Source organism: Equus quagga, chromosome 5 (genome assembly GCF_021613505.1).
Source record: "Equus quagga isolate Etosha38 chromosome 5, UCLA_HA_Equagga_1.0, whole genome shotgun sequence".
In the NCBI taxonomy this organism is placed as follows: Eukaryota; Metazoa; Chordata; class Mammalia; order Perissodactyla; family Equidae; genus Equus; species Equus quagga.
Window position 1 is genome coordinate 62,270,963 of NC_060271.1, and position 27,061 is coordinate 62,298,023.

General features: G+C 41.8%; 1 protein-coding gene across 1 annotated transcript in view; it reads right to left on the reverse strand.

Annotated features, from left to right (window-relative positions):
• BUB1 (BUB1 mitotic checkpoint serine/threonine kinase) overlaps positions 1–7,475 on the reverse strand; it is a 41,742-nt gene extending 34,267 nt beyond the window's left edge. The window contains exons 1-6 of the mRNA XM_046661956.1: positions 7,389–7,475; positions 3,941–4,000; positions 3,723–3,861; positions 2,696–2,892; positions 1,580–1,623; positions 817–917 (exon numbers count right to left, since the gene is read on the reverse strand). Coding sequence (XP_046517912.1) covers positions 817–917; positions 1,580–1,623; positions 2,696–2,892; positions 3,723–3,861; positions 3,941–4,000; positions 7,389–7,417 — 570 coding nt within the window. The 5' untranslated portion in view covers positions 7,418–7,475. The remainder of the gene's footprint in view (positions 1–816; positions 918–1,579; positions 1,624–2,695; positions 2,893–3,722; positions 3,862–3,940; positions 4,001–7,388) is intronic.
• Positions 7,476–27,061: the final 19,586 nt, after the last annotated feature.

Sequence of the window (27,061 nt, forward strand, 5' to 3'; positions counted from 1 at the left end):
GGAAGAGGGACCTGAGCATTTTTACACGTTGATAGGTCATCAGGGCAGAAGAGATTCCCACAGGGCAAAAATCCCAAGGGAGATGGAAGACAAGCACGGTGGAAGGCCGCCTCCCACACTGCAAGAGCAGGGCAGGGCAGTCACATTTACTGGTTTGTGCCGGAAAACTGACAAACGTTGTTTGATTCTGCTGTCTCACTGAAATAGTATTTTGTCTGCTCATAAGGAAGAGGTTAGAGGTAGCCAGGTCCCACATCTGAGGAGAGGGAAGAGAAGTTTAAAATCGCTCTAATTTGGCATTAAAGGGCGAAATGGGAAACATAAGAGATACATAAAACATAAATGAGCTGGGAAAATGGAAACGTAATTGCTGGAAGGAAGGAAAGCCCTGGCTGTGGTTACAGGCACCATGTGTGAAGCTCTGCGATTCTCAGCCAGGGCTCAGGAGCTCCGGGTGGGTGTGATCCACAGGAGGGATCCTGGCCCCATGCGAGGGAGGCCAGCAGAACAAAGGAGAGAAGCTGTGGGGAGGAAGTGAACACAGGAGGGTGTGTAGTGGGGGTCCCCAGGTCAGATCAACGCAGGAAGTTATGGTCAGATAATAAGTTCTTTAAGTCTAATATTTGAGATCAACAGTGGTAGATGACAACAGGCCAGCAAGCTGCCACAGGTGCAGGTGGCTGACATGGAGGATGGAGGTTAGAGTCACGCGAGACAAGTCAAAGAAATGAGATGCCGAAGTGGACACGCAAGGCAGCAGGCTGACTGTTCAATACCCTGTCCAGCTTCCACACAACCCGCAAATGTTATTATTACCTGATTCTTAGAAACGCAGGCTGAGTTATTTCCGGGATTTGATTTTGATGTCATCATTTGGTTTAAAACCTGATCATTATGTAGAGGTTCTGAGGTTCTAGCTATGGGGGGGGAAAGGATGAAAGGTAAAGGGGAAAGGTAAAACCATATTAAATAAAATCACAAATACATCCCCCTAATCTTTCAATAAGCAGCATAAGAAATAAATCAACTCATTCACACCATCTCAGAAAATGTAACTAAAACAGTTTTTAGATGAGAAATATTATAGAGACAATTTTCTGATCAATTCAAAATGCACAAAGAACCTGAAAGAAATGTAAACTCTAACTAGTTATTTTAAACAACAGGAGAGGATAGTAAATGATTATTGCTGAAACGTAATCTTCATTTCTAGGGGAAAAAAATGACTATATTTCTTTGAAAGTTGAACTAAACACATTTGCTTCAATTCAGAACAGATGGACTCCAGAGTAAGCAATGTCCTCTATTTTGAGCAATCTTGATTTTTTTTTAACCCTAAAAACACAATTAAATCACCAAGTTATTCTGTGGGTGCGCTCTTTCAATGTGCTGAGACAGAACTCCTGCTCTCCAGAGCTGGGTAACGGGCATTATTATTACCAGAGTACCTTCCCTGTTACCTAAGACAATACAGTCAATCAATGCTGAATGGATTTGTTTTTTAAGGAAAAAAAAAAAGCAGTGCAAATCAGAGACTAAATTATCAACAATTGAGACATTTTAGAAAGCATTGCTTTACCTTGAGCCGGCAAATGGGTTTTGGTGAGGCGTGTTTGAAACAACCTAAATGACAGAAGAAAGGCGTTGATATAGATTATAGACTTCAGTTTAATACATATTTGTATTAAAGCAAAAAGTATATATAATAGCTTATTATAAACTAGTAAAGACTGATGTCAAGAGAGAATGTAAAGCTGAATTTTAGAGTTGCTTCAAAATTTAAAAAAAAATTTTGGGATTATTTTCACATCCAATACACTTATATTAGAGAAATTCCTCCTTTGGCCTGAGCAAGGGGTACGGTCAGATAAGCTGGTTCACAGGCTGCTCGAGAAGGGGAGGGCAAAATCTAGTTGACTCTTTGAGTACATAATTTGGTTACATGTATCACAAGCCTTAAAACTCTTCCTCCAGCCTCGGACTCAACAGTTTCAATTCTGAGAACCTATCAGAAGGAATTTGAGAAAAATAGGAAATAGATTAGGAAATACTCTTATGAAGAAGGAAAGAGACCTGACACAAAGCTGGATACGTATGTAGAGCATGCTTGCAATTCTATGACAAGGAGAGAAACAAACGTCTGCTAAAATAAATGCCAGGTTTCCTCTGCTTCTTTAGTTTTCTGTATTTTCTGAATACCCTAAATGATAAATGAGTATTTAATCACAGCAAAAGTAAAAAATTGTGAAAAACAAAGTTATTCATTAAGATATTCATTATGTTGTTCTTTGTAAAGACCAAAATGTTGGAAACAAATGTTCAGTTGGAGAACAGTTAAATTCTGACAACTCTGGGACAGATTTCCTAACTACTTTTTAAGTACAGAAAGTTCCTAATTTCTTAAGAGCAGTATGAAGCTCAGTATATATAACCACACATACAGTATGACTTACTGTTAAAACACACAAACACAAAGGCACACACACAGGCCTAGGAAGAGATATTGGAAGGAAATGCACGAAAATGTTAACAGTAATATTTGTGAGCAGTTGGTTTTCCTTTACGCTACTCTGTATTATCCACATTTTCCACAATGAAAAGGATTTTCCTGTATAAACAGGTAATAAAACGTTTTAAGCGCAAACCGTACATCTCAGAGCAGGAAATGCCATGTGGAGTCTTATTTTCAAACTACCTGTACTGCTGTTGCAGCAGCTCGCTAGGTTCAGCCTGGTTTTGAATTCCTCTCCGAAAAACAGCGCTGGCGTGCTGTAGATTTCCTTGGCCTTCCAGATGCCCAGCCCAGGCTACGTACAGCGGAGAGGACAGGGTCCCGATCCCATGGTTGTACAGAAACTCAAAAAACTGATGAGGGTCACTGTTGCATTCAGCCTAGAAAACCCCAAAGCAGACAGACATCAGGACACAGGACTGCGAGTCCAGATGGGCGGAGCGCAGGCTGGCCCCAGTGTCCAGTCTTCACGGCGGCTTCAGGATGCACCGCGGAGGGCAAGCCCTGGGTGGCTCTCTGATGGCGAACCTAAAAGTTAAGCTCACTCCTTTCCTTGACATTCAATGCCCCCATAATTACCCACGCTATTTCCCAAGACAGCAGGCTCTATAATGACTATACAAGTATTCTTTCTGTCTTAACCTGAGCTTGCCCAAGTTCCACTGGGTGCCTCTAACCTTAGTATCTAGTAATTCAGTGAACAAGCCCATGCTTACTCTAGCCATGCCATTCATGATTTTATTACTCGTGTCCCCAGGCCTTTATTCCAAGATGAAAGAGACCCAACCTTTAAGGTCTAACCTGAGGCAGCCTTCTCTTTTTAGTACTAAATTAGTTTCTAAGAGCTCATATTTTCTTAATTATTCATGATGAATTTATTCCCAGGAACTCTTAGTACCTGGGAGTGCCCGCCTACCTCCCTTCCCCTAAGCACACTTCTCATCCAACAATCCTTCTTATAATTTAATAGTTTCTATCTTGTGTTGTAACATTTAATGACTTGATACACAGAGAAAGAGGGTTTTAAAATTAAATCCCTAAGTCCATAATATAGAAGCTAAAAAGTTCTAAAATACACATCTCTGGCCACATAACTTTTAAAAATTTATGACTGGAAACATAAGGAATTAAAGAAAAGACAGTCATTTTGGAAAAAAGCAAAAGTACAATATGATTATAGATTTTACTATACATCTGAAAGCATACTTACAAATTTCAAACAATAATTGATGAATCTTGAGTCATTGTGGTATCTCTTCTTATCTAAAAATTCCTTCATTAAATCTTCTAATAAAGTTGTCAAGTAGTCCTTATTTTCAGGAAAGTTATTTTCTACCCACCGAATGTAACTAGAAAGATAGAGGTAACGTTAATTTTCAGGACAGCATATAGCTTGTTATAGGAAAAAAAAATAAACTCAATGCTCACCTTTCCCATTCACCAAGTGGATCATGGCCCTTGTAGCTCTGCATATGGGCTTCAAACATTCTAGAACCAGAAAAATATGCACATAGGATATTAGCGATAATTCTTAAAAGCAAAAGATTTTATATTTATCATTCATACACCTTAAAATGGAAATCTTAAATATCAATTTGTATGCTATATTAAAATCAAAAGAGCATTCACTCAGAGGTGGTCAGAAAACTCAGACGCAGTCAGTGTTTTTCCAGAAGAAGATAAGACTCAAGGCCCCTGAGCTGAGCCCTAGAGAGAGGCAGCTGGAGGAGTCCCCAGCTCTGGCCCCAGGGTCTCCTCCTCTCACTGAGTCCCAGCGTCACTCCCACCATGAGAGGCAGCACCCAAAAGTCTGCTGCTTCTCATCCCAACGGCAGGACCCAGGCGTGGCACCGCCTCGGACCCCTCTGTGCTGCTCAGGAGTGTGGCTGAGACATTGCTGGAACGAGATTTGAAGAGCGCTTGTGAATGGCTGCCAGCAGCCCTGGGTACCACTAATCGGGGTTTCCAGATAGTCTGCTTTCCGGGCCTCAGTGGAACACAGCGTCCCTAAGGAAGAACACGCGGTGGCAACGCTCGCAGATCAGCCACCACAGTTCCCAGAGAACCCAGCTAGCCCCTATTCCACACACCCAACCACGGCTTAAAAACCAACCGGGCCGGGTATAGCTCTCCACCGCAGCTCAGGGGCTAGTGGGGTAAACGAACACAAAGAAACAGGTAAAAGAATGCCAGGTGACACTAAGCACTTAGGGAAGAAACGAAATAACTGGAGAAGGGTAAAAATGGGATATGCTTTATAATTTTTAGATAGAGTGGTCAAGGAAGGCCTGCCTTTCTGAGGGGGTGACATCTGATCAGAGGCAGAGAGCCACGCCACTATGTAAGAGTGCTGAGCTAGGAGACGGTGGGGTTGACAGGAGCTAATTTGCATTTTCAAACAACCATTCTGTCTCTCCAAGTGAGGAAGGGGGTGGGGGAGGAGAACAGAAGAGGGAAACCAGCTGGAAAGCTACAGCGCAGTCATGGTCCCAGCTCCCAGCGACAGGGCAGTGAGATGGACCAGTGTGGGAACAGTTACAAGGGTGGAATCTGGGGTGTTTTGGAGAAAAAGACAATGGGACTTGCTGATGGCACTGCATACTGGGTGTGAGAGAGTCAAGCTAAAGAAGACCTCCAGGTTTTCTATCAGAGAAATCACATGAATTTTGGAAAAAAAGATTTAAAAGTAGTACTTTCTTCTAGCTATCATATCAGAATACAAACGAAATCAATGTTTCTTACAACTCAAAATCCAGAAGCCACAAAAGAAAAGCTAGATAAAGTCAACTATAAATAAATAAAAGGCTTCTACATGTCAAATAAACAAAACAAACGCCAAGCAGAGTCAAAAGAGAAATGATAAACTGGGATAACAAACAGAACTTCCAGAAATTGGGGGGGAAAAAACCCAAATTTAAAAAGTGAACAAAAGGCATTCCACAGAAAAATACTCAATCTCTCTAAGAGAAATTCACCTCACTGAGATACAATTTCTCAATCATCAGACGGGCAAAACTGTGACAACAGTGTCCAAGAGAGGCAGTAGAAACAGGCACTCTTCTCCTGCTTGCAGGTGGGAGTGCCCTCAATCTCTGCCACAGGAATGGGTAACAGCTATCAAAATTATGAGGGATTTACTTTTGATCTAGCAAACCCACTTCTGGGAATCTAGAAGACAGATAATCGGTGTACGTGCAAAATGCCACGTGAACAAGCTTTTTCACTGTGGCACTATTTGTAATAGCAAAAGATTGTCAACAACCCAGGTGTTCATCAATGAGGGACTTTTAAGATCAATTATTGTATATGAAATATTATGCCAGCGTAAAAAAGAATAAGAAAGAGCTCTGTGTACGGACAGAAATCTCCAAGGATAGTGTTAAGCAAAAAAAACAAAAAAAAACAACAAAAAAGCAGTGTATACAGTCTGCTATGTTTTATGTGAGATAAAGACAGGAATTGTACACACACACGTACACATAAATATATAGCTATATTAATATATTATTATAATATAATCATTTACATTTACAAAAAGAAACTCTTGAGAAATAAACTAGAAAAATGGTTAAATATGAGGGGATGTGAGAGTAGACAGGTGCCAGTCTTCCTCTGTTTTGTATGTGGGTCCCTGCCACAGCATGGCCACTGACAGTGGTGTGGGTCTGTGCTGAGGAACCAATCAAACCTGGGCCACTGAAGTGGAGTGCACCTAACAACCACTAGGCCACCGGGGCGGGCGCCTCTAAATCTTTTTTTAACCACATAAATGCATTACTTATTTTTAAAAAATAAAATTATTTTTACATTTTGAATCACCCTCTCATGCCTCATAACGGATAAATTGCTACAACGTCAGAACCTTTCTCCCAAAATATAAGCAATAATAGGCTGCCCGACAAAAACATTTCACCTTCTGATACCAAGCACATTTTCCTAGTAAAATGGCCTAAATCCACGGTAAGTTACCACTAAAACACCCAGTCCATTAAAGCAAATTAGTCTTTAGTAAGTCAAAACAAGGTCAGAAATTCCCAATTTCTCTTTTAAAATGAGGGAAAACAAATTTCTAAAAGTGAAATCCTTTGCTGGCTAGATTGAAGGCTAAAGAAAAAGTCTTAAAGCAAATGGACTTTTGTTTTTTGACTGTACTTAACGACCTCAGCCTTCTATCCCAAAGAGAGATTACCCGGGTGCTGATAAAAGTAACCAGTTTTACTTGCTATCACATAGGATTTAACTGCTTTTGAAACAGTCTGGATAAATCGCCTAAGTCATCAAGCAAAGGCATGGAAATTTAAAAAATTGTTAGTACGCTGACATAAATGACAATAAGTATAGTTGTTCTTAAAGCGCACGTATTCAAACACTTTTTAAAACTGACTGTGGGATTATGGGTAAGAGCAGTTTTAAGTTCTTTCCCTGTAGGAGGCTTTGAAAGTTTCTCATGAAACCTACACATGAAGTTTAGGTTCTTTCGTTGGGTTCCATTTTTGTCTCCACGGCGGCGATCTGCCCAGAGGGGGTTCCTTACAAAGAATAAATGTGAGCTCCGAGGGTCTCACGAATTGCACGAATCCCCCCAAACTGGTCTCAACAGAGAGCATCTGCTACGTGGCCCAGAGTCCCATCAACGACTCACAAGTGGCCCACAGCCTAGCTGGGGTGGGGTGGGGATGCAGTGGGGTGGGGACAAACTGCAGAGCCAGGGAGGGGCCGGGAGGGGCTCCAGGGAGGCAGGTCTGGGGCGGGCCGGGCCGAGGACCTGCAGACCGCCAGGCCCGAATCCGCGGTCGCCAGGCCCCTCGGCGCCCGCAGCCGGGGGTCGCGCCCCCGTCCCCCCGCCCCTACCCCCACCCCCGAGACCGACACTTACCGAATGGCATTCTCCAGGTTATCACCCATGGCGAGAGGACGCCGGCCAGCAGCAGCCCCGCCGGCACCGCGAGCGAGCAGCCGCTGATTTGAATCTCCCGCGCAGCCGCAGTCGCCGCGACGGGCGTTTGCAGGGCGCCTGCTCTCGGCCTCGGCCGCCGACCGGCTGGCCAATCGCCGGCGCCGTTGCCAGGAGACCAAGTCCCGCCTCCGTCCCCCGCGCCGGCGGCTCCTTCCGCTTCCCCGCCGCCGCCCGCCCGCTAGCCCGAGAGCTCGCCGCCGGCGGGGAGAGAGCTGGGGTCGCTGGTGCGGCGCGTGGAGGGCACGGAGCCTTCAGATCCGTGCAGTCAAGCCTGGAGGTCTCCAAGGGTCCCAGCCTGTCACTTTCATCTGCTATCGCGGTGTAGTCACTCGGCCAACCCCGCCTAGGGTTTCTCCTGGGTCTTTGATGAATTCAAGCTGGATTGACTCACGTGTAGACAATGGGTTTTTTCCTCAGCCATCCAAGTTGCCACTGGCTTACATAATTACACGATTAAGCTCTCGTCACAGGGAAGGCATCATAGAAGAAAAATATCTAACTTGAGGTCCCCGAGGCGGAAAAAATGGTGCCTCGGCCCTTGGGTCCTGAGAGTCGCGCTTCTTCGACCCCTTTGCTTAAACAGATAAACCAGAATCATGATGCCTGGTTTATGGAAAGAAGAAAAATAATACCATTTGTAGAGTCGAGACTTGTTTAAGGCTTCACAGCCCAGGGGGATATTCCGACTGGACGCCCCTCCCCATTTCCCGCAGGTCTCTGCTCAGCCTCCTCGCTGTGAGAAAAGGAGTCAGATGCTGGAGCCCAGGAAATTTTAGTCCCAGACCCTAAAACGCTGTGGCAAAGAACTAGGGAGTGGTTCATCAAAAACCCAGGGAAAAACCTAAGTGGTGGCATATGAAAGTGGTGGGCTGGTACCCTTGGAGACCTCTAGGCTTGATTTAGCTGATGTGAAAGGCTCCGTGGTTGCCCTGGAGCAAATGAGGGCTCAAGGACTGGGGGCTTCCTACTTCCAACTGGTAATTAAGATAAGAACAGAAGAGTTTGGGGAGATTATAGAATGCCAGCTAGAAGGCTTTTGACATCTGTGGGACTAGGAGCTCTGGAGACCAAATTCTCAGGAATTATGAAACGTAAAGAGAGCTCTTTGTAAAGGAGTCCAGATGTTTAAGAAGAAATATGTAATATGCTGGTACTTCCTACTTAAGAGTGAGTTGGAAAAGAGTCAGCGTAACCTTCTCTGCCCCTTGGTCTTTAATAACTTCCCATTCTACCTCTCAAGGTTGTTTCAAGAGCCACTTGACAATGCAAGTAAAATATAAAGAGCTATTCATGTGTTCCTTTTAGAGAGGCTGTGTGGATGTTTCGCTCTCTTAGGACCCTTAAGTTTTGTTGCTAATGCTGACCAGTCAATTCCTACTCCTAGCGACCCTTGTGCAGCAGAGCGGAACCCTACCCAGTCTTTCTGCGCCATCTTCTCACCTTCTGGCGCTATATCACACAATGCTCCACTGCTTTTCATAGGGTTTTCATGGAAATTTTTTTCAGAAGTGGGTGGCCAGGACTTTCTTCCTAGTCTGTCTTAGTCTGGAAGCTCCATTGAAACCAGTCCACCATGGGTGACCCTGCTGGTATTTGAAATATGATGGCATAGCTATCAGCATCAAAGCAACACGCAGCTGCCAGAGTATGACAACCAGCAGATGGATAGTGAGGTTCTGTGGCTGGAAATGACCCTGGTTGTGGCAGTAAGAATGCCAAATCTTGACCACTAGACCACCAGGGCTGGCTGCCCTTAAGTTAAACACCTAAAAACAAAAATTAGCAGCTTCTGGAAATCCTGATGCTCTCAGAGTCTAGACTTTCTTTCAGGATGTTGTTCAATTTGAATCTAGACAAGTATCCAATTTGTAGGGCTTATTATTCAGAGGATGCTCACTCTGGGGTCATTACGCAGGTGTTAAGTTATGCTAACCATCACAGGAATTAACATTTTTGGTCTCACTAATTCAAGTTTTCAAATTGTGTCTGATAGCAGCTCAATCAGTCATCAGTCAGGAAGTGTTGACTGATCATCCATCGTGTACTAGGTGCTAATGGATTTATACTTAACTACGACATCGTCTACCTCAAGCAGATCCTGTCCTTAAGAAACTAGTGGTTTTGTCTGGGAGATGAAGATACATTCATAGAAAACTGTTTCAAGGTGGTATATAGGTGTATTAAGTGCTAAAGTGTTCAGACTATCTGCTCAGGGAGTCCAGAGAAGGGAGGGGGAATGGGGCCTGTCTGTGAGATGAAGCTCCCTGGGGAAGGTGAGGCTTGAATGGGGCCTTGAAGTGGGGGCAGGTCTGGGTGGGGGAGGTCATTTCTGGCATAAATCAGGATTACTGAAGGAGATCACTCTTGAGGACTCCTATTAATGAGTAGTGGAGATTCTTTTTGAAAGGCTGGTTCCATAATTTGATGTCAAATCTTGAATGGTAGACCAAGGAGTTTGTACTTGATCATGAGAGTAACTGGGGCTTTTGGGAACAAACACTATTGTGGTCATAGGACCTCATGGTGGTTATGCTTAGCCCTACTCTGTTTTCTAAAAGCCACAGAGATTGTCTGCCCTGCTTCACTTCTGCCACCAGGAGTTTCTCTCCCAGAGACTTGTTTATGGAGGAAGGTAAAGTATTCTGGATGCCTCTGCCACACTGCCCCTTAAAAAAGGCACAGTGACCCCTTATAAAGCCCTGTCACTGTGGGCATTTCTAGGAGCAATAGAAATAAGTACTAGGGCTGTCACCAGTTATTAGAAATTGACGTGTTTCTAGGAATAATTTCCTGCCTTACTCAATGACTTCCCTTTGTCCTTACTTATGGAGTCCCTCTCTGCCATTATTCTTATTCTGAGGGAGAATTACATGGACCCTCCCACATAATGTGTTCATCTTAATGTCCCTATTAGGTTAATTGACTTGGTGGTATTTGAGATTTATTGGGAACAGTGGGAGGGGTGGGCAGTAGAGGCACTGAACAGTAATTTGGAGACTTGAAACTGGCGTTGGAGGCAGAGGGAATGGAAGGTAAAGCTGGGAATCAGAACTCATGGAGGGAGAGTTCTCAGAACCCAATGATGTTTTCAACATGTAAGGAAAGGAAAAGAGGGATAATTTGGGGGCCTAGGAAAGCTGACAGAAGCAGGCCTTTGAAGCTGAGGAAGGCTGCTCCTTTCTATTTAGATATGTTAAGTTGGAGGGATTACCAGGCATTTGTCCTTCTACAGAACACGACTAGGCACAGTGGAAGGAAAACAGAGGCAGACCTTGTTCAAAGGCTCCAGCAGCTTATTGAAGGATGTTTCATGGGCTGTTTCCTAAGCTTAGAATGATTTTTTTTTTATCTCTACATGTCAGGGATCAATGAAGAACTTCTAAATAGTTTGATGAAAAAATAGTTTGATACTTTGATGAAGAAAATCTGTAAACCCCAAGGTGCTGTCAATTTATGTAAGTCAATATAAGCAGAAAATATCAAAGGGCTGGCAAATATGTTATTCATTTTTTAAAAAAATTTGCTAATTGGGAGCTTGTACCATTGACAACATTCCAAATTCTGTTTCCCTCGGGAGAATGGTACTCTCTCAAATTTCGCAGATGGGATTGAGAATTATTATAGCTGTTTTGGAAAGTAATATCAATATCTGTTGACAAAAAACAAACAAAACCAAGCCAAGCCGTTACTCCCAGGAAGAGAATGCATGGAGTGGAGCACGCCAGGAGGGTGAGGGGGTGAGTCCAGGGTGTGTGCCACTCCCAGGGCAGTGGCCCAACGCTGAACACAAAGTGTGTGCTCAGACATCAGGGACGGGTGTGCCAGTTGTGGATCACTCTCATCATGGAATATTTTACACCCATTAAAAAAACTGAGTCAGGTCTATAGCAATGACTTGGAGGCATTTGCCTTATGTTCAATCACATATGAAGAGCAAGAGGCAGAGGTGAAAATTTAATCCCAGTATTGTGAAACAAAGGTGAAAAATTCATGTTGCTATATGATTACATAAACAAGGAGAAATAATGTGAAAGGGCTATTTATATATTTATTTTCAATATGAATAAATAAATATTTATTTATTTGCAGGTTTGATTGCTGGGTTGCTTCAGAGAGAGCAGAGATGGGTAAAGGAGGAAGTAGAAAGAAGAGGGGAAGTGAAAAATTTCAATAGTTATTAAACTTTTTGAGCAAATGCAGCATTAAAAAGAAGGAAGAGGAGGGAGTGACATCAGCATAGTGACAGAGTGAGCTCTTCCCTTAGACTCTCCTCAGTAAGATACAATGAAAAGGACACTCATAAGCGAACAGAGGATATTCACACAATATAATAGACATCTGAGAGAGACACGCAGCCATATGTCTGAAGGTGGAGGTGCTGGACCCTCTGAGAGGCAGTGGAAGGAGGCAAGGGGGTCTTCTCTCCCTCCCCAAACAGCAGCAACCTAGGGCATGAGACTGGACACAGCTCTGAGAGGAGAGGAGGGAGGAGGCATTCCTCTGCTGGAATGCCTTTGTTCTTGAGTTGCCTCCCAGCCCATGGGAAATCTCCACACCACGGAGGCAAAGCAATCATGGGGGCGTCTTCACCAAACTGAGCAGCCCAGGAGGACAGACAGCAAGTGCACCTGGGATCATGCACATGAAAGAAAGTGCCCCTCCCCCTGCCTGGTGCACCAGCTTGGCCATTCAGCCAGAGCAAGGGAAGCCTGCCATAGTGCCTGTGCATAGCGTTTGTAAAGCAGCGGCAGTGAACAGGCAAATGCAGATGGGCTCTGTAAGCATAGCTTCCAAATGACAGGCACAGCTGCCAGGAATCACATGGGGCTCAGAATACGCAGCTCCTGCTCCCCCTGCCAATGGCAGCAGCAGGAATCTGCAACCAGATACTACCACTATGCAAAGGCACAAATTCACCCCATCAAATAATATGAAGAGGTGTTTTAATACTCTAGGCCAGAAGGAAAATTACATGCACCCAGAAATCAATCCTGAAAGAAAAGGAATTTACAATCTAAATGACGGAGAATTCAAAATAGCTATTATAAGAAAACTCAATGAGTTACAAGAGAACTCAGAAAGACAGTTCAATGAAATCAGGAATAAAATTAAGGAGCAGAGAGAATGCTTCACAAAAGAGATTGAAACTATAAAGAAAAACCAGTCAGAAATATTGGAGATGAAAAACACAATGAATGAGATAAAGAAAAATCTGAAGTCCTTAAAAAACAGAGCTGATATTGTGGAAGACAGAATGAGCAATTTAGAGGACAGAAATATAGACATGCTTCAGATGGAGGAGGAGAGAAAACTAAGACTAAAAAGTAATAAAGAGATTCTCCAAGAAATATCCAACTCAATTAGGAAATGCAACATAAGGATTATAGGTAGTCCAGAGGGAGTATGGACGCAGAAAGGAGCAGAGAGCTTGTGCAAAGAAATAATGGCTGAGAACTTCCCAAACCTGGGGAAGGGGCCAGAATTACAAGTAAAAGAAGCTAGTAGAACGCCTAACTACATCAATGTAAAAAGACCTCCAAGGCATATATTAGTAAAACTGGCAAAAGTCAATGACAAAGAAAAAATATTAAGAGCAGCAAGGCAGAGAGACTAACCTACAAAGGAACCCCTATCAGGCTTGCAGTGAATTTCTCAGCAAAAACCTCACAGGCCAGGAGAGAGTGAAATGATATATTCAAAATTCTGAAACACAAAACTTTCAGAATACTCTATAGCCAAGAATACTCTATCCGGTGAAAATATCCTTCAGATATGATGGGGAAATAAAAACTTTCCCAAATAAAAGAAAGCTGAGGGAGTTCACCGCCATAAGACCTCCCCTACAAGAAACGATAAAGAAGGCCCTCATACCTGTAAAAAAGGAGAAAGGGTTTACAAAGCCTTGAGCAAGGAGATAAATAGGAGACAAAATCAGAAAATTGCAGCTATCAGAACAGCTTAGCAAACACTTATTCATAACGTTGAAGATAAAGGGAAGGAAAACATCAAAAATAACTATAATCACTTCATTTTAACCACAGACTCACAACACAAAGTGGAATAAGTTTTGACAGCAATAACTTAGATGGGGAAGAGGAAAGGGATGGAATCTGATTAGACTAAGGAAATAAGAGGCTATCAGAAAATGGACTGTCTCCTCTATTAGATCTTTTACACAAATCTCACAGTAACCACTAAACAAAAAATCAGAAGAGAGACACAAATGATAAATAAAGAGAAAACTGAGAAAACTGTCATAGAGAACTACCAAACTGAATTGGCAGTTGGAAATACACGGGACAAGAAACAAGGGAAGTACAAAACAACCATTAAGCCCTCATATATCAATAATCACTCTAAATTTAAGTGGATTGAGTTCTCCAATCAAAAGACACATGAGACTCTAAGCTAACAGCAAACAAAAGAAAGCAGTTGTTGCTATACTTATGTCAGACAAAGCAGACTTCAAGATAAAAAGGCAATGAGAGACAAAGAGGGGCAGTGTACAGTTGATAAAAGGGACATCCCACCAAGAGGACATAACACTTATAAATACATATGCACCTAACACAGGAACACCGTAGTACATAAAGCAACTATTAACAGACCTAAAAGGAGAAATTAACAGCAACACAATAATAGTAGGAGACCTCAAACCCCACTTACATCAATGGATATATCCTCCAGGCAGAAAGTCAACAAAGAAATAGTGGAATTACATGAAAAACTAGACCAGATGGTCTTAATAGATATATATAGAACACTCAATCCAAAATCAGAAGAATACACATTCTTCTCAAGTTCACATGGAAGATTCTCAAGGATAGACCATATGTTTGGAACCAGGCAAGCCTCAATAAATTTAAGAAGATTGAATTCATGTCAAGCATCTTTTCCAACCATAGTGCTATGAAACTAGAAATTAACTACAAGAAAAATGCTAGGAGAGGGAGAAAGATGTGGAGACAAAACAACATGCTGCTGAACAAACAATGGATCACTGGAGAAATTAAAGGAGCAATCAAAAAATTTCTGGAGACAAATGAAAATGAAAATAACCATACCAACTCATATGGGGTGCAGTAAAAGCAGTCCTAAGAGGGAAATTCATAGCAATACAGACCCACCTTAACAAACAAGAAAAATCTCAAATAAGTGATCTTAAACTACACCTAACAGAACTAGAAAAAGAAGAACAAACAAAACCCAAAGTCAGTAGAAGGAGGGAAATGATAAAAATTAGAGCAGAAATAAATGAAATAGAAGCCAAAAAAAAAAAAAAAAACCAGTAGAAAGGATCAATGAAACTAAGAGCTGGTTCTTCGAGAAGGTAAACAAAATTTACAAACCCTTAGCCAGACTCACTAAGTAAAAAAGAGAGAAGGCTCAAATAAATAAAATTAAAAATGAAAGAGGAGAAATTACAACAGATACCACAGAAAGACAAAGGATTATAAGAGAATACTATGAAAAACTGTATGCCAACAAATTGGACAATCTAGAAGAAATGGATAAATTCTTAGACTCACACAACCTCCCAAAACTGAATCAAGAAGAAATTGACAATCTGAGTATACCAAAAGCAAGTAAAGAGATTGAAAGAGTAATCAAAAACCTCCCCAAAAATAAAAGTCCAAGATGAGTTCACTTCTCTGGAGAATTCTACCGAACATTCAAAGAAGATTTAATACCTATCCTTCTCAAACTATTCCAAAAAATTGAAGAAGATGGGAAGCTTCCTAACATATTAACAAGGCCAACATCACCCTGATCCCAAAGCCAGAGAAGGACATCATAAAGAAAGAAAATTATGGATCAATATCACTGATGAACTTAGATGCAAAAATCCTCAACACGATATTGGCAAACTGAATATAGCAATACGTTAAAAGTATTGTACACCATGATCAAGTGGGATTTATACCAGGTACACAGGGATGGTTCAACATCTACAAATCAATGAATGTGATACACCACATTAACAAAATGAGGAATAAAAACCACGTGATCATGTCAATAAATGCAGAGAAAGCATTTGACAAGATCTAACGTCTATTTATGATAAAAACTCTCAATAAAATGAGTGTAGAAGGAAAGTACCTCAATATAATAAAGTCCATATATGACAAACCTACAGCCAACATCATACTCAATGGGGTAAAACTAAAAGCCATCCGTCTGAGAACAGGAACAAGACAAGGGTGTCCACTGTCAACACTCTTACTCAACATAGTACTGGAAGTTTTGGCCAGAGCAATTAGGCGAGAAAAAGAAATAAAAGGTATCCAAATTGGCAATGAAGAAGGGTTGGGGAGCATCCTACTCCTTTATCAGCTTCAATTCCACTCCCTGATCCCCTCCCCAACTCTCACACTTCTTTTTCTTTTTTCTTTTCTTTTTTTTTTGAAGATTGGCCCTGAGCTAACATCTGTTGGCAATCTTTTTCTTTTTCTTCTTCTTCTCCCCAAAGCCCACCATAGTTGTATTTTCTAGTTGCAGGTCCTTCTAGTTCTGCTATGTGGGACACTGCCTCAGCATGGCTTGAGGACTGGCACTAGGTCTGTGCCCCGGACCTGAACCAACAAAACCCTGGACCACTGAAGCGGAGTGCGTGAACTTAACCAGTCGGCCACTGGGCAGCCTCACTCCCACGTTTCTGATGAGATGTTTGGAGATTGATGTCAGCTTTGGACAAACGTATGTTACCTGTTAGTCCGAGGTTCTGACATCAGCCCCAGAGTGGGGTTACTTTCTGGGAGTAGACTTGATGCTAGGGCCCAGCTGTGCCTTCCTGTTTCAGCATCCTGCTGGGCTCCCAGTGTGCTTTCAGCCAACCCTCTACAAGCCATAACATGGTACAGCAGGTGTGTGACTGGTTCTGGGAGCAGTAAAGAGGGAGAGGAGGTCTCTCTGGATGGGTGAGTTGAGGCAAGTCACTAGACCTGACCCCTTAAAGCAGGACTTCTTTAGAAGATTACAATTTCTACAAGTGGTGGTTGTATTTTAAAGGGCCCTTTTTCTTTCATTCTCTATCAATTTTGTTTTAAAGCAAAAATAGAGCATTTGTTGACTCATATAGCTAGACTTTCCAAAGGAACAGTTGGCTTTCAACCCAGTTGGATCCCAGAACTCAAACACCACCACCAGGATTGTGTCTCACCCCAGCCCCCAGCTCTTTGTGGCTTCAATGAGATCACAGCAACTCACCGTTCACATGGGCCTTTGAGCACAGGAGTCCAGAGAGAGGGAAAGAGAAGCTCTTTCTAATGTTTATTTTGAAAAGACATGCTGATTAGACAGCCTGCCAGGGGCAGAGACACTGAGAGACAGACTGGGAGAAAATATCTGCAGAAGATGTATCTGATAAAGGACTATTATCCAAAACATACAATAATGAACTCTTAAAACTCAGCAATAAGAAAACAACCCGATGAAAAAATGGGCCAAAGACTTTAACAGACACGTCACCAAAGAAGAGAGACAGATGGCAAAAAAGCATATGAAAAGATACTCCACATCCTACGTCATCAGGGAAATGCAAGTTACAACAAGGAGATGGCACTGCGCATGTTTTAGAGTGGCTGAAATCCAGAACAATAACAACACCAAATGCTGGAAGGAGGTGGAGTAACAGGAACTTTCATTCCTTCATTGCTGATGGAAATGGAAAATGCTATAGCTACTTTGGAAGACACTTGGCCCATTTTTTAATAGGGTTGTTTGTCTTTTCATTGTTGAATTGCATGAGTATTTTATACATTTTGGATACTAGACCTTTATCAGATGTATTATTTGCAAATATTTTCTGCCATTCTGTGGATCGTCTTTCACTTTCTTGATAGTCCTTTGATGCATAAAAGGTTTACATTTTGATGAAGGATACCTTATGTATTTTTTTCTTTTGTTGCTCATGCTTTTGGTGTCATATCTAAGAATCCATTCAAGGTATAAATCCAAGTTCATGAAGATTTAGAACTATGTTTTCTTCTAGGAGTTTTATAACTTTAGTGATTTTTTTTGTGTGCTGAGGAAGACTTGCCCTGGGCTAACATCTGTTGCCAGTCTTCCTCTTTTTTGTACATGAGCTGCCGTGACAGCATGGCCATTGGCAGATAAGTGGTATAGGTCCACATCCGGGAACTGAACCCGGGCCCCTGAAATGGAGCATGCCAAAATTAACCACTGGGCTGCTGGGTATGGTCCTAATTTTAGCTCTCAATATTTGGGTCTTTGATTCCTCTAAGTTAATTTTTGTATATGGTTGAGTTAAGCTTCCAAGTTCCTTCTTTATTATGTGGTTATTCAGTTTTTCCAGTATCATTTGTTGAAAGACTATTGTTTCCCCAATCAATGGTCTTTCCCTTGTTGAAAATCAATTTGCTAGAAATTTCTGGGTTTATTTTGGACTCTTGAGTCTACTCCGTTGATACATATGTCTATCCTTATGCCAGTATCACACTATTTTGATTGCTGTATCTTTACAGTAACTTTTGAAATTGGGAAGTTTGAGTCTTTCTACTTTGTCTTTTTCAAGATTGTTTTAGCTCTTCTGGTTCCTTTGCAATTCCATATGAAATTTGGATCAGTTTGTCCACTTCTGAAAAAAACTTGCTGTTGTAATTTTGATAGTGATTGCATTGTCTGTACATCAATTTAAAGAGTGTGGCCATCTTGACAATATTAAGTCTTCCGACCAACAACATGGGCTATCTTTTCATTTATTAGGTTTTCTTTAATTTCTTTCAACAATGTTTTGTAGTTTTCAGTGTGCAAGTCTTGCGCCTCCCTTATTAACTTTATTTCTAAGTGTTTTATTGTTTTTGCTGCTACTGTAAATGGAATTTTTCCCTTAATTTTCTTTTTTGATTGGTCATCGCTAGTATGTAAAAATATGACTGATATGTGTACACTGATCTTCTATCTTGCAACTGTGCTAAATTTGTTTATCAGCTCTAATGGTTTTATGGTGGATTCTTTTCTATTTCCTTTATATAAAATCATGTCATCTGCAAAAGTGATAATTTTATTTCTTCTTTCCAATTTGGATGCCTTTTATTTCTTTTATTGTGTAGTTTCCCTGGCTAGAACTTCCAACCCAGTGTTGAATAGAAGTATTGAAAGCAGATGTCTTTGTCTTGCTCCTAATCTTAGTGGGAAAGCTTTCAGCGCTTCACATTAAGTCTGATGTTAGCTGTGGATTTTTCACAGCCACCCTGTATCAGGTTGAGAAAGTTCCCTTCTATTCCTAGTTTGTCGAGTGTTTTTTTCTTTTTTTTACCATGAAAAGGTGTTGGATTTTGTCAGATGCTTTTTCCACATCCAATGAGATGATTGTGTGGTTTTTCATTTTATTAAAATGGTGTATCACATTGATTTATTTTCATATGTTGAATCACTCGTACGTTCTTGGGATAAATTCCACTTGATCTTGGTATATAATCCTTTTAACATGCAGCTGGATTCAGTTTTGCTGGCATTTTTTTTAGTATCTTTGCATCTATATTCATAAGGGATGTTGGTTGGTAGTTTTCATTTTTGTGATGTCTTGTTTGGCTTTTGTATCAGGATAATACTCGTCTCAGAATGAATTGGGAAGTGTTCTGTCCTATTTTTTGAAAGAGTTTGAGAAGAATTGTTAATTCCTCTTTAAACATTTGGTAGAATTGTACTGTGAAGCCATCTGGTCCTGGGCTTTTCTTTTTTGGGAGGTTTTCGATTACTAGTTTCAATCACTTCACTTGTTAGAGGTCTATTCAGATGGCCTATTTTTTCTAGAGTCAATTTTGGAGTTTTTTGTGTCCATAGGAATGTTTTCACTTCTTTTATGTTGTCTGATTTGTTATACAATTGCTCATTTGTATGAATATGCAATATAATTCTTTTTATCTCTGTAAGGATGGGACTAATGTCTCCACTTTATTTCTGATCATAGTAATTTGAGTCTCTTCTCTCTTTTTCATCAGTCTAGCTAAAATTTGTCAATTTTATTGATCTTTTAAAAGAACCAACTTTCGCTTTGATGATGCTCTATTATTTCTCTATCCTGTATTTCATTTATCTCCACTTAGATCTTTATTATTTATTTCCTTCTGTTTTCTTTGGGTTTAGTGCTTTTCTTTTTCTGGTTCCGTAAGGTAGAAGGTTAGGTTATTGATTTGAGATCTTTCTTCTTTTTAATGTAGGCACTCACAACTATACATTTCCCTTTGCACACTGCTTTTGCTGCATCTCATAGGTTTTGGTATGCTGTGTTTTTCTTAAAGTATTTTCTAATTTTCCTGGTTATTTCTTTTTGACTCATTAGTTGTTTGAGTATATTATTTAATTTCCACAAGTTTGTAAGTTTTCCAGATTTCCATCTATTATTGATTCTAATTTCATTCTATTGTGTTGGAGAAGATACTTCGTATGGTTTCATTTGTTTTTTATTGATAGAGTCTTCTTTAGTGGAGTAAACTACGGCCTATCATGGATAATGTTCCATCTTCTGTATATGTCTATTAGGTCTATTTGGTTTCCAGTGCTGTTCAAGTCTTTTATTTCCTAGTTTATCCTTTGTTTACCTGTTCTAGCCATTACTGAAAGTGGGATGTTGAATTTTCCAACTATTATTGTGGAACTGTCTATTTCTCCCTTTAATTTTGCCAGTTTTTGCTTTATGTATTTTGGGCCTCTGTTGCTAGGTGCGTATATGTTTATAATTGTTTGATATTCTTGATGGATCAAATCTTTTATCATTATATAATGTCCTCATCTCATCTAACAATTTTTCTCTTAAAGTCTGTTTTGTCTGATATTAGTATAGCCACTTTAGCTTTCTTTGGGTTACTGTTTTCATGGAATATCTTTTTCCATCCTTTCACTCTCAATCTATTGATGGCTTTGAATCTAAAATGAGTCTGTTGTAGACAGTGCATACTTGAGTCATATTTATCCATTCTGCCAATCTCTACCTTTTAATTGGAGAGTTTAATCAGTTTACATTTCATGCAACTGGAGATAAGGAAGGACTTCTGTATTTTATTTTTGTTTTCTATATGTCATATCTTTTTGTTTCTCAATTCTTTCATTACTCCTTTCTTTTGTGTTACATAGATATTTTCTAGGGTACCACTTTGATCCCCTTCTCATTTGTTTTACTATACATTTTTAGTCATTTTCTTTAACATTTGCCCTAGGGATTACAATGAACATAATTTAAGACAATCTAGTTAAAATTAATACCAATTTATTCTCAATAGTATATAAACACTTTGTACCTATATATCTCTGCCCCACTCCCCTTTATTTTGTTATTATGGAGGGATGGGTGGATTGGATTGGTTTTAATTTGTGAATGCCTTTAAATAATTGGTGATAACTATCACTACATATGTGATTGTGATTAAGAGCCATGGAGGTGGTAAAGGAAAATAATGGACTCTGGGGTTTAAAAGTTTTTGTGATTACTTACTGTAAAAGTGGCAAAGCTGTGATGATATATTTGAGGTTGCTGTTCAATGACTTATATCTAGGATAGAGCTTAATTCCAAGTAATTAAAATTTTAAAAAATTAAGTGTGTTCTGGGGGTCCCATGACTACCCACTAGTTCAGTAATTCAAAAACTCACAGGACTCAGCATCAAATTATACTCACAGCAAAGGTTTATTACAGCAAAGAACAGTGCCAGGACAGCAGACAAAGGTATGTATAGGTGAAGGCTAGAGAGCTCAGCTGAAGGCTTTTAAGTTCTCCCTCTGTATAGGTTACATGGATACACTTTTCTCTCCACCTTCAAACTGCAGAGACACACGCAAGATGTCTCTATCCAGAGAAGCCTGCTTGAGTCTTGGAGTTTAGAGTCCTTAAAGAGAGCTGATCGCTTAGGCACATCCCTTGTACCTGCTGTGTGGGTATCTGCTATGTGACCAGTCATGGTGTGAACCTCAAACCGGACTCCAGGTCTCACCATAAAGGTTCATGTTTACTTTAAATAATGCTGATGGTCTAGTACATCCTACCCCAGTGCTCTGAGTGCACAGAGTGACATCATTTGTGAGCATTCCAAGGCTTAGTTCTTAGACCTTGTCTCCAGATATCTTCAGAGATAATCTAGAATTGAGTAAAACAGACCTACTGCATTAACTTTCCTTGCAAAGTTTGACCATAAAAATGGAATGCTGAATGCCTGTTCATGGTTGTACAGTGTTCTACGTGTGTATTAAAGGACAAGTGAACAAATATAACTATAAAAAACATCTTCTGAAACTAAGAAAACTAAAAACTGAAGTTAATCGTGTACATATATCCGTTTATAAAATGAATTTTCCAAGCATCAGACAACTGACTTCAGCTGTCCATGACCAGAGAAATTGCAAAATCCCTATTTCCCCTTGTCACAGTGAAGCTGGGCTTTCAACCAACTTCCGGCCCTGTGGGCGGACATCCCTGAATGAGTGGGAAGGGAGGGAAGAGCCTGAGCTCTAAAGGCCTCTCCTGCGATTGTCTGAGTGGAGTCCTGCCTGAGCTTGCCAGAGATGGCTCAGGGCCAGAGTGGGCGGCCAGGACAGTGATGGTGGGAAGCCAACAGTCTTAGATCCATTCTGAAGCTCTCTTTGGCCCTTCCATGGACTCTCCAGGTTGGACTTGGTGCAGCTGTCCTCATACTCAGGGAGCTGGGCAGTGTCCTTAGAGACATGCACACCTGAGGCCAGAGAGGCACAGTTTCACGCTCCAGGCAGACGTCACCTCTGCCTCCCTGTCAGTAATGCTGCTCCTAGTGCCCTGGGCCAGTTGCCTCACCCCAGGGGAGAGCTAACTCTCTCTGTTCTGCAGGAGCAGCATTGCTGTGACCGTTCTCCCATTTGTGCTAGAGGCTGGACTGGACATATCTGTCACAGGGTTCCTGCCTCTGGCCTCTGTTGGAACACAAGGGCAAAGTCAAAGCTCTCCATATTTCACGTATGGTTCTGTCACCATCACTTTCCTCCTTTCTCTCCAAGAGGCAGGCAGGATCCAGGGCAGGTTTATGTTCCCTCTTCTCCTGCCCAGGGAGCACTGTGCTTGTGGGGTCCCCTCACTGGTTCTCCTCCTCCCTTAGACCCCTGTGCTGGTAGCCAGCTTCCAAGATGGTCTCAATGATCCTGCCTCCTGGTGTTCATGCCCATATGTCGTCCCCTCCCACACTAAATCATGGCTGGCCAGTGTGACCAACAGAATCCCGCAAAAGTGACAATGGGTGACTTCTCAGGTTGGATTGTACAAGATGTTGGGGCTTCTGTCTTGCTCCCTTGGACCACTGACTCTAGGGGAAGCCAGCTGCCATGTCATGAGGTCATTCAAATGTCAACAAAGGTACATTCAAATGTAAATAAAAAAGATATGTATATCTCCCCTAGTCAGGGAATACTGTGACACAAAGAGACCTATGGCATTGTCTAGTTGATCATGATGTTCCTAGATGTGAAATAGATGGGAAGCCTACTAAATCCTCACTTCATGTGAATAAGTGGAAGAGTTCTACGTCAAGTGAACAAAAGCCTAACTTGAATCAGAAAAACAGGGAGTCAGGCCCCTCAGTCAATTCCTAGACTCTTTGAAAGCCCCAGAACAGGGGGTAATGGAGGTGTGGGGTGATGTGGGTATGATGAACCATTTTGTGGCTTTGCTGGTCCACTTTTTACTGAACCTGGTTGTTTTTGCCCATCACCCAGAAAGCCAATCACCGAGATGACAAGATCGCAGCAGAGAAACGATTTTAATCACATGGTAGCCAAATGAGGAAGTGGGAGAACAAGTCTCAAATCCACCTCCTTGAAAATGGGAGCTCAGGGATATTTATGGGGTGGGGGGCAAGGTGGTCTGAAATGTGGAGATAGATGATTGGAGGTGAGGAGAGGTGAGGTAGCTGATGATCTGCGCAAGCATAGTCAGACTTCATGCCTCTTCATAGGATGTATGTTCACAAAATGGCGGCATTAGCATGATCCGAGGGTGGAGTTTTTAGCCTCTTAATGTCAAAAAGGTCACTTGTTGAGCATTTGCATAGGCCCACTTGATGGGTTGGTAGTCTCAACCAGCCTGAACTGGACAAGGGGTCTTAATTCTTGAAAAACAGTTCAAACACCCAATAGCTTGGTGACCCAGGTGCCAGGAAGATGTTATCTATAGGAACCTAGTGGGAGTTGGATAGCATAGTGCCTAAACAGCACAGTTAACAATGGGCAGGTGAACAACTGAAAGCTATAATTAGTAAATGCAGAAAAAAATTTAGTTACTAGCTGCCTAATTATCAATGGGTTACTGTTTACCGGTTTCACACTCTGCTTCAGTCCTCAAAAAAATGTCACCTGCCAAAGAAAGAAGAGAGAATCTGTATTTGGGATAGAACAAAAACCAATGTTACAGTGTATTTTAAAACAAATGAAAATTTCAATAGTAAAAGAAAATTACATTAGATAGTTCTAATCACTGGTGCCTAAGTATCTTAAAGTTTGAAAATTGCACCAGAAATTTTAAAGTATTTTCACCACAAAAACTATTTGTTCATGCTTTAAGAAAATGGTCTGTAACAAGAACTTTCTGTGAATAAGTTAAAATGCAATTACAGATAAAAAAAAATGTCAACCTTTAGGGCTGAGCTAGACCCTAATTCCTCTTCCCTTAGGTTTTCCGAAACTTTCTTTCCTTTTTGAGCACATTGCTATATTCAGGGTTCCTACACATGTGGGGGAAATGTGTCTGGCAAGGGATAGTTGGGAAAGGGATCATGTTGGCCTAAAACATCTTCTCAATGCAGAGCGGCTGTGCAACGTGGGTCCTGTGTGCCAGTATAACTTCTGGAGATTTTGTTTTCACTTTAGTCTCCCTGTGAGTTTCCTTCTTCCCATTCCAAGAAAGTAGCTAACTGGCCTGCAGGGCTCAAAGAAGAAGTTGCTTTGCAGGATTTAGTTTTCAGGAGTGAAGCCTGTGTTCCTTGAAGGTATTAGGCATGGAGGAGGTTAGGGAAAAGTAGCAGGAGCCTGTGGAGATGTCAGGGAAGCCTGGAGAGTGGAAGGGAGCCCAGTGGGTCCTGAGAACATGGAAAAACATGGACTGATACCTGTTAAGACTACTCCTAGAGGCGGCGATACCTTGAGGGGTGTGCTGCAGCCAGGCATTCCACTCACAGACACTCGGGCCTCTGTGTGCCTGGATACAACACAGCCACGGTCCTTTCTGAGGCCACAACGATCCCAGCAGTAAACTATATGACTATGACCGAAAGTTTGGATGAAGCCTCCCTGGTGGTTTGCTCCATATAATATCTTACCCCTTGGGGTAGACCTAGGTACCAGGGTACCAGGATACCTAGAGAGGGTAGAGGAGGGAACTCCTATGATGCCCAAGATTGAATTTCCCACCCATCCCAGGGGCCTGGGGGCTGTGAGCTGTAACCTGCCGTCTATTGCACACAGGAGTTTGTGAATGCACATTCACACCTGCTCTATTTGTCTTGAAGAGCAGTGTAGTATTTGGTCTGAAAGTGTTCATGGACCCACAAGATGAGGGTTTTTGTCTTTTCCCTTCTTGTTAGCTATATAGCTTTGGTTTGGGGGTGCAAGTCCATCCTTTGTGTGTTTACTTTTGGAATCCTATGCATTATCTAGCCTGAAGATAGCCCTGAGGTCAAAATATGGGGATTTTTGCCGTGGCTTCAGGTCTTACTGGCTGTCTGGCTTTGGTTCAATCAGTTTCAGTGAAACAGCCTCCTCATCTATGGCCAAGACAATGAAAAAGGCTAAACTTGTAGACTTGTTGCAACAGAAAAATTGAGCAGTCAACTGTAAAATATGAACACACAACAATATAACTGTTGCTAACTTATAATATTAAAGTAACTTGGGATATTTTGCATTAGAGTGCTCATTAGAGGCATGTAGGTACTAACACTTTTGCGTGCTAAAGACGTTTGTAAAATGCGGAAGATAAAGATATAAGCTGAAGGCAGGACTTCTGGAATGGCAGTGTGAGGAGTTCGCTCGACCCTCCCCTCAGAAAAACAACCACTAATTGGAGAAAATTAAATATAAAAAACCAACCTTTTAAAGCTTCCAGAAATTGCTGTAAGGGCATACAGAAAGTGGAGAAACATTTATTTAAGAAAATCTGCTAAATCTCTGTAAGAACTGTGATTCTGGGGCTTCTGATCCATGGCCTGTTCCCACCCCCAGGCACTGAGTTCTGGAGGTTCTATTCCAGGCAGGGGTGGCAAGGAGATGGGAGCCCCCTCTCTCTCCAGTTCCTCATCTAGGCTTACGGTTTCACTCTGGGAGAGGCACACTGCCCACATCTCTCATCCTCCCCAGCCTCATGCTGCACAAGTGCTATTCTGGGTGGGTGCAGCTGAAAGAACTGGGGCTCCCTTCCCTCAGCCAGATCCTACTCATAGGGTGAGGGCTCTGCTCCAGGCATGACAGGCAGAGAATGCTGGGGCCTGATTGCCTCTGTCCCAGCTCACTCTGAAGGCAGAGATTCCATGCTGGGAGAGCAAGCCGGAAGACTAGGGGCTGCCATCTCCCCTGCCAGTGCCTGCTTGTAGAACAGAGGTGTCACTCCTGGAGAAGCAGCCAGTGTTCCTGCCTCCAGCTCCAGTGCAGTGGCATTGAGGTTCTAACCAGAGGGAGAGGAAGGCTATAAGGACACGGAGCTCTGAGGCTTTGCCTGAGTCTTTGACTTTATTTGGAACAGAGCATGGAGAAGTTTATACCCAAGGGCATTGTTGAAAACCATGAAGATCTTGGTGGCGAGCAATTAAGAGAGCAGATCAGCCAAAACTTGAGAGAGAACCAGAGGAGAGAGTAAAGAAAATTCCTGAGATTACACTTATTCCTGGAAGGCTGTGTACGTGCACCAGGCTGCATCTGCTCTGGAGCAGGACATGGGGCAGACTGGAAAGCATTCCCCAAGCCATAGACAGATCTACCAACAAAAGGCAGATGCCTTACTGGCTCGAGGGGATTAAGCATGGCCTCTGACCAAACACGGGCTGAATAATAATATACTCTGATTCACAGCTAAATCCCAGGAAGCCACACTTTAAAATAAAATCACACTCATCTACAGTGGTCTAGAAGATTCTGCACATGCTTAAGGTCGTGTCCTCTAAGGAGCCACTAGAGAGGGAATTTTGTAGCTACTCGTTCCCAGATAAACATGGGATAATTCTATGGACTTTCTGAACCGGGAAAGCAGTCTCAAAGTCACACGCACATCCCAAGGTCAAAGGTGAAAATCTAACTGGTTGAGGAAGCTTAAGCACAGCCTTTGACCAACAAGTGGTTTATGTGGATCCAGGGGGTGATCCTTAGCTAAGAAGCTAAGATAAAAGGTAAAAACAAGGGACTCAAGAGGCAGCACACTTCAGGGGAAATAGACCTCATAGAGTTAGTCCATTCAAGATACTAAACCAACGGCTAAACAACCATGAAAAGACTCAGAAGGGAGGATTAGCATCCAGAATTGCTACAATATATTATGTGAAGTGTCCAAATTTTAATGCAAAAATTATGAGACATCAATGAAACAGGAATATGTTACCCATCTACTGGGAAAAAAACCATAACAAGGAAGA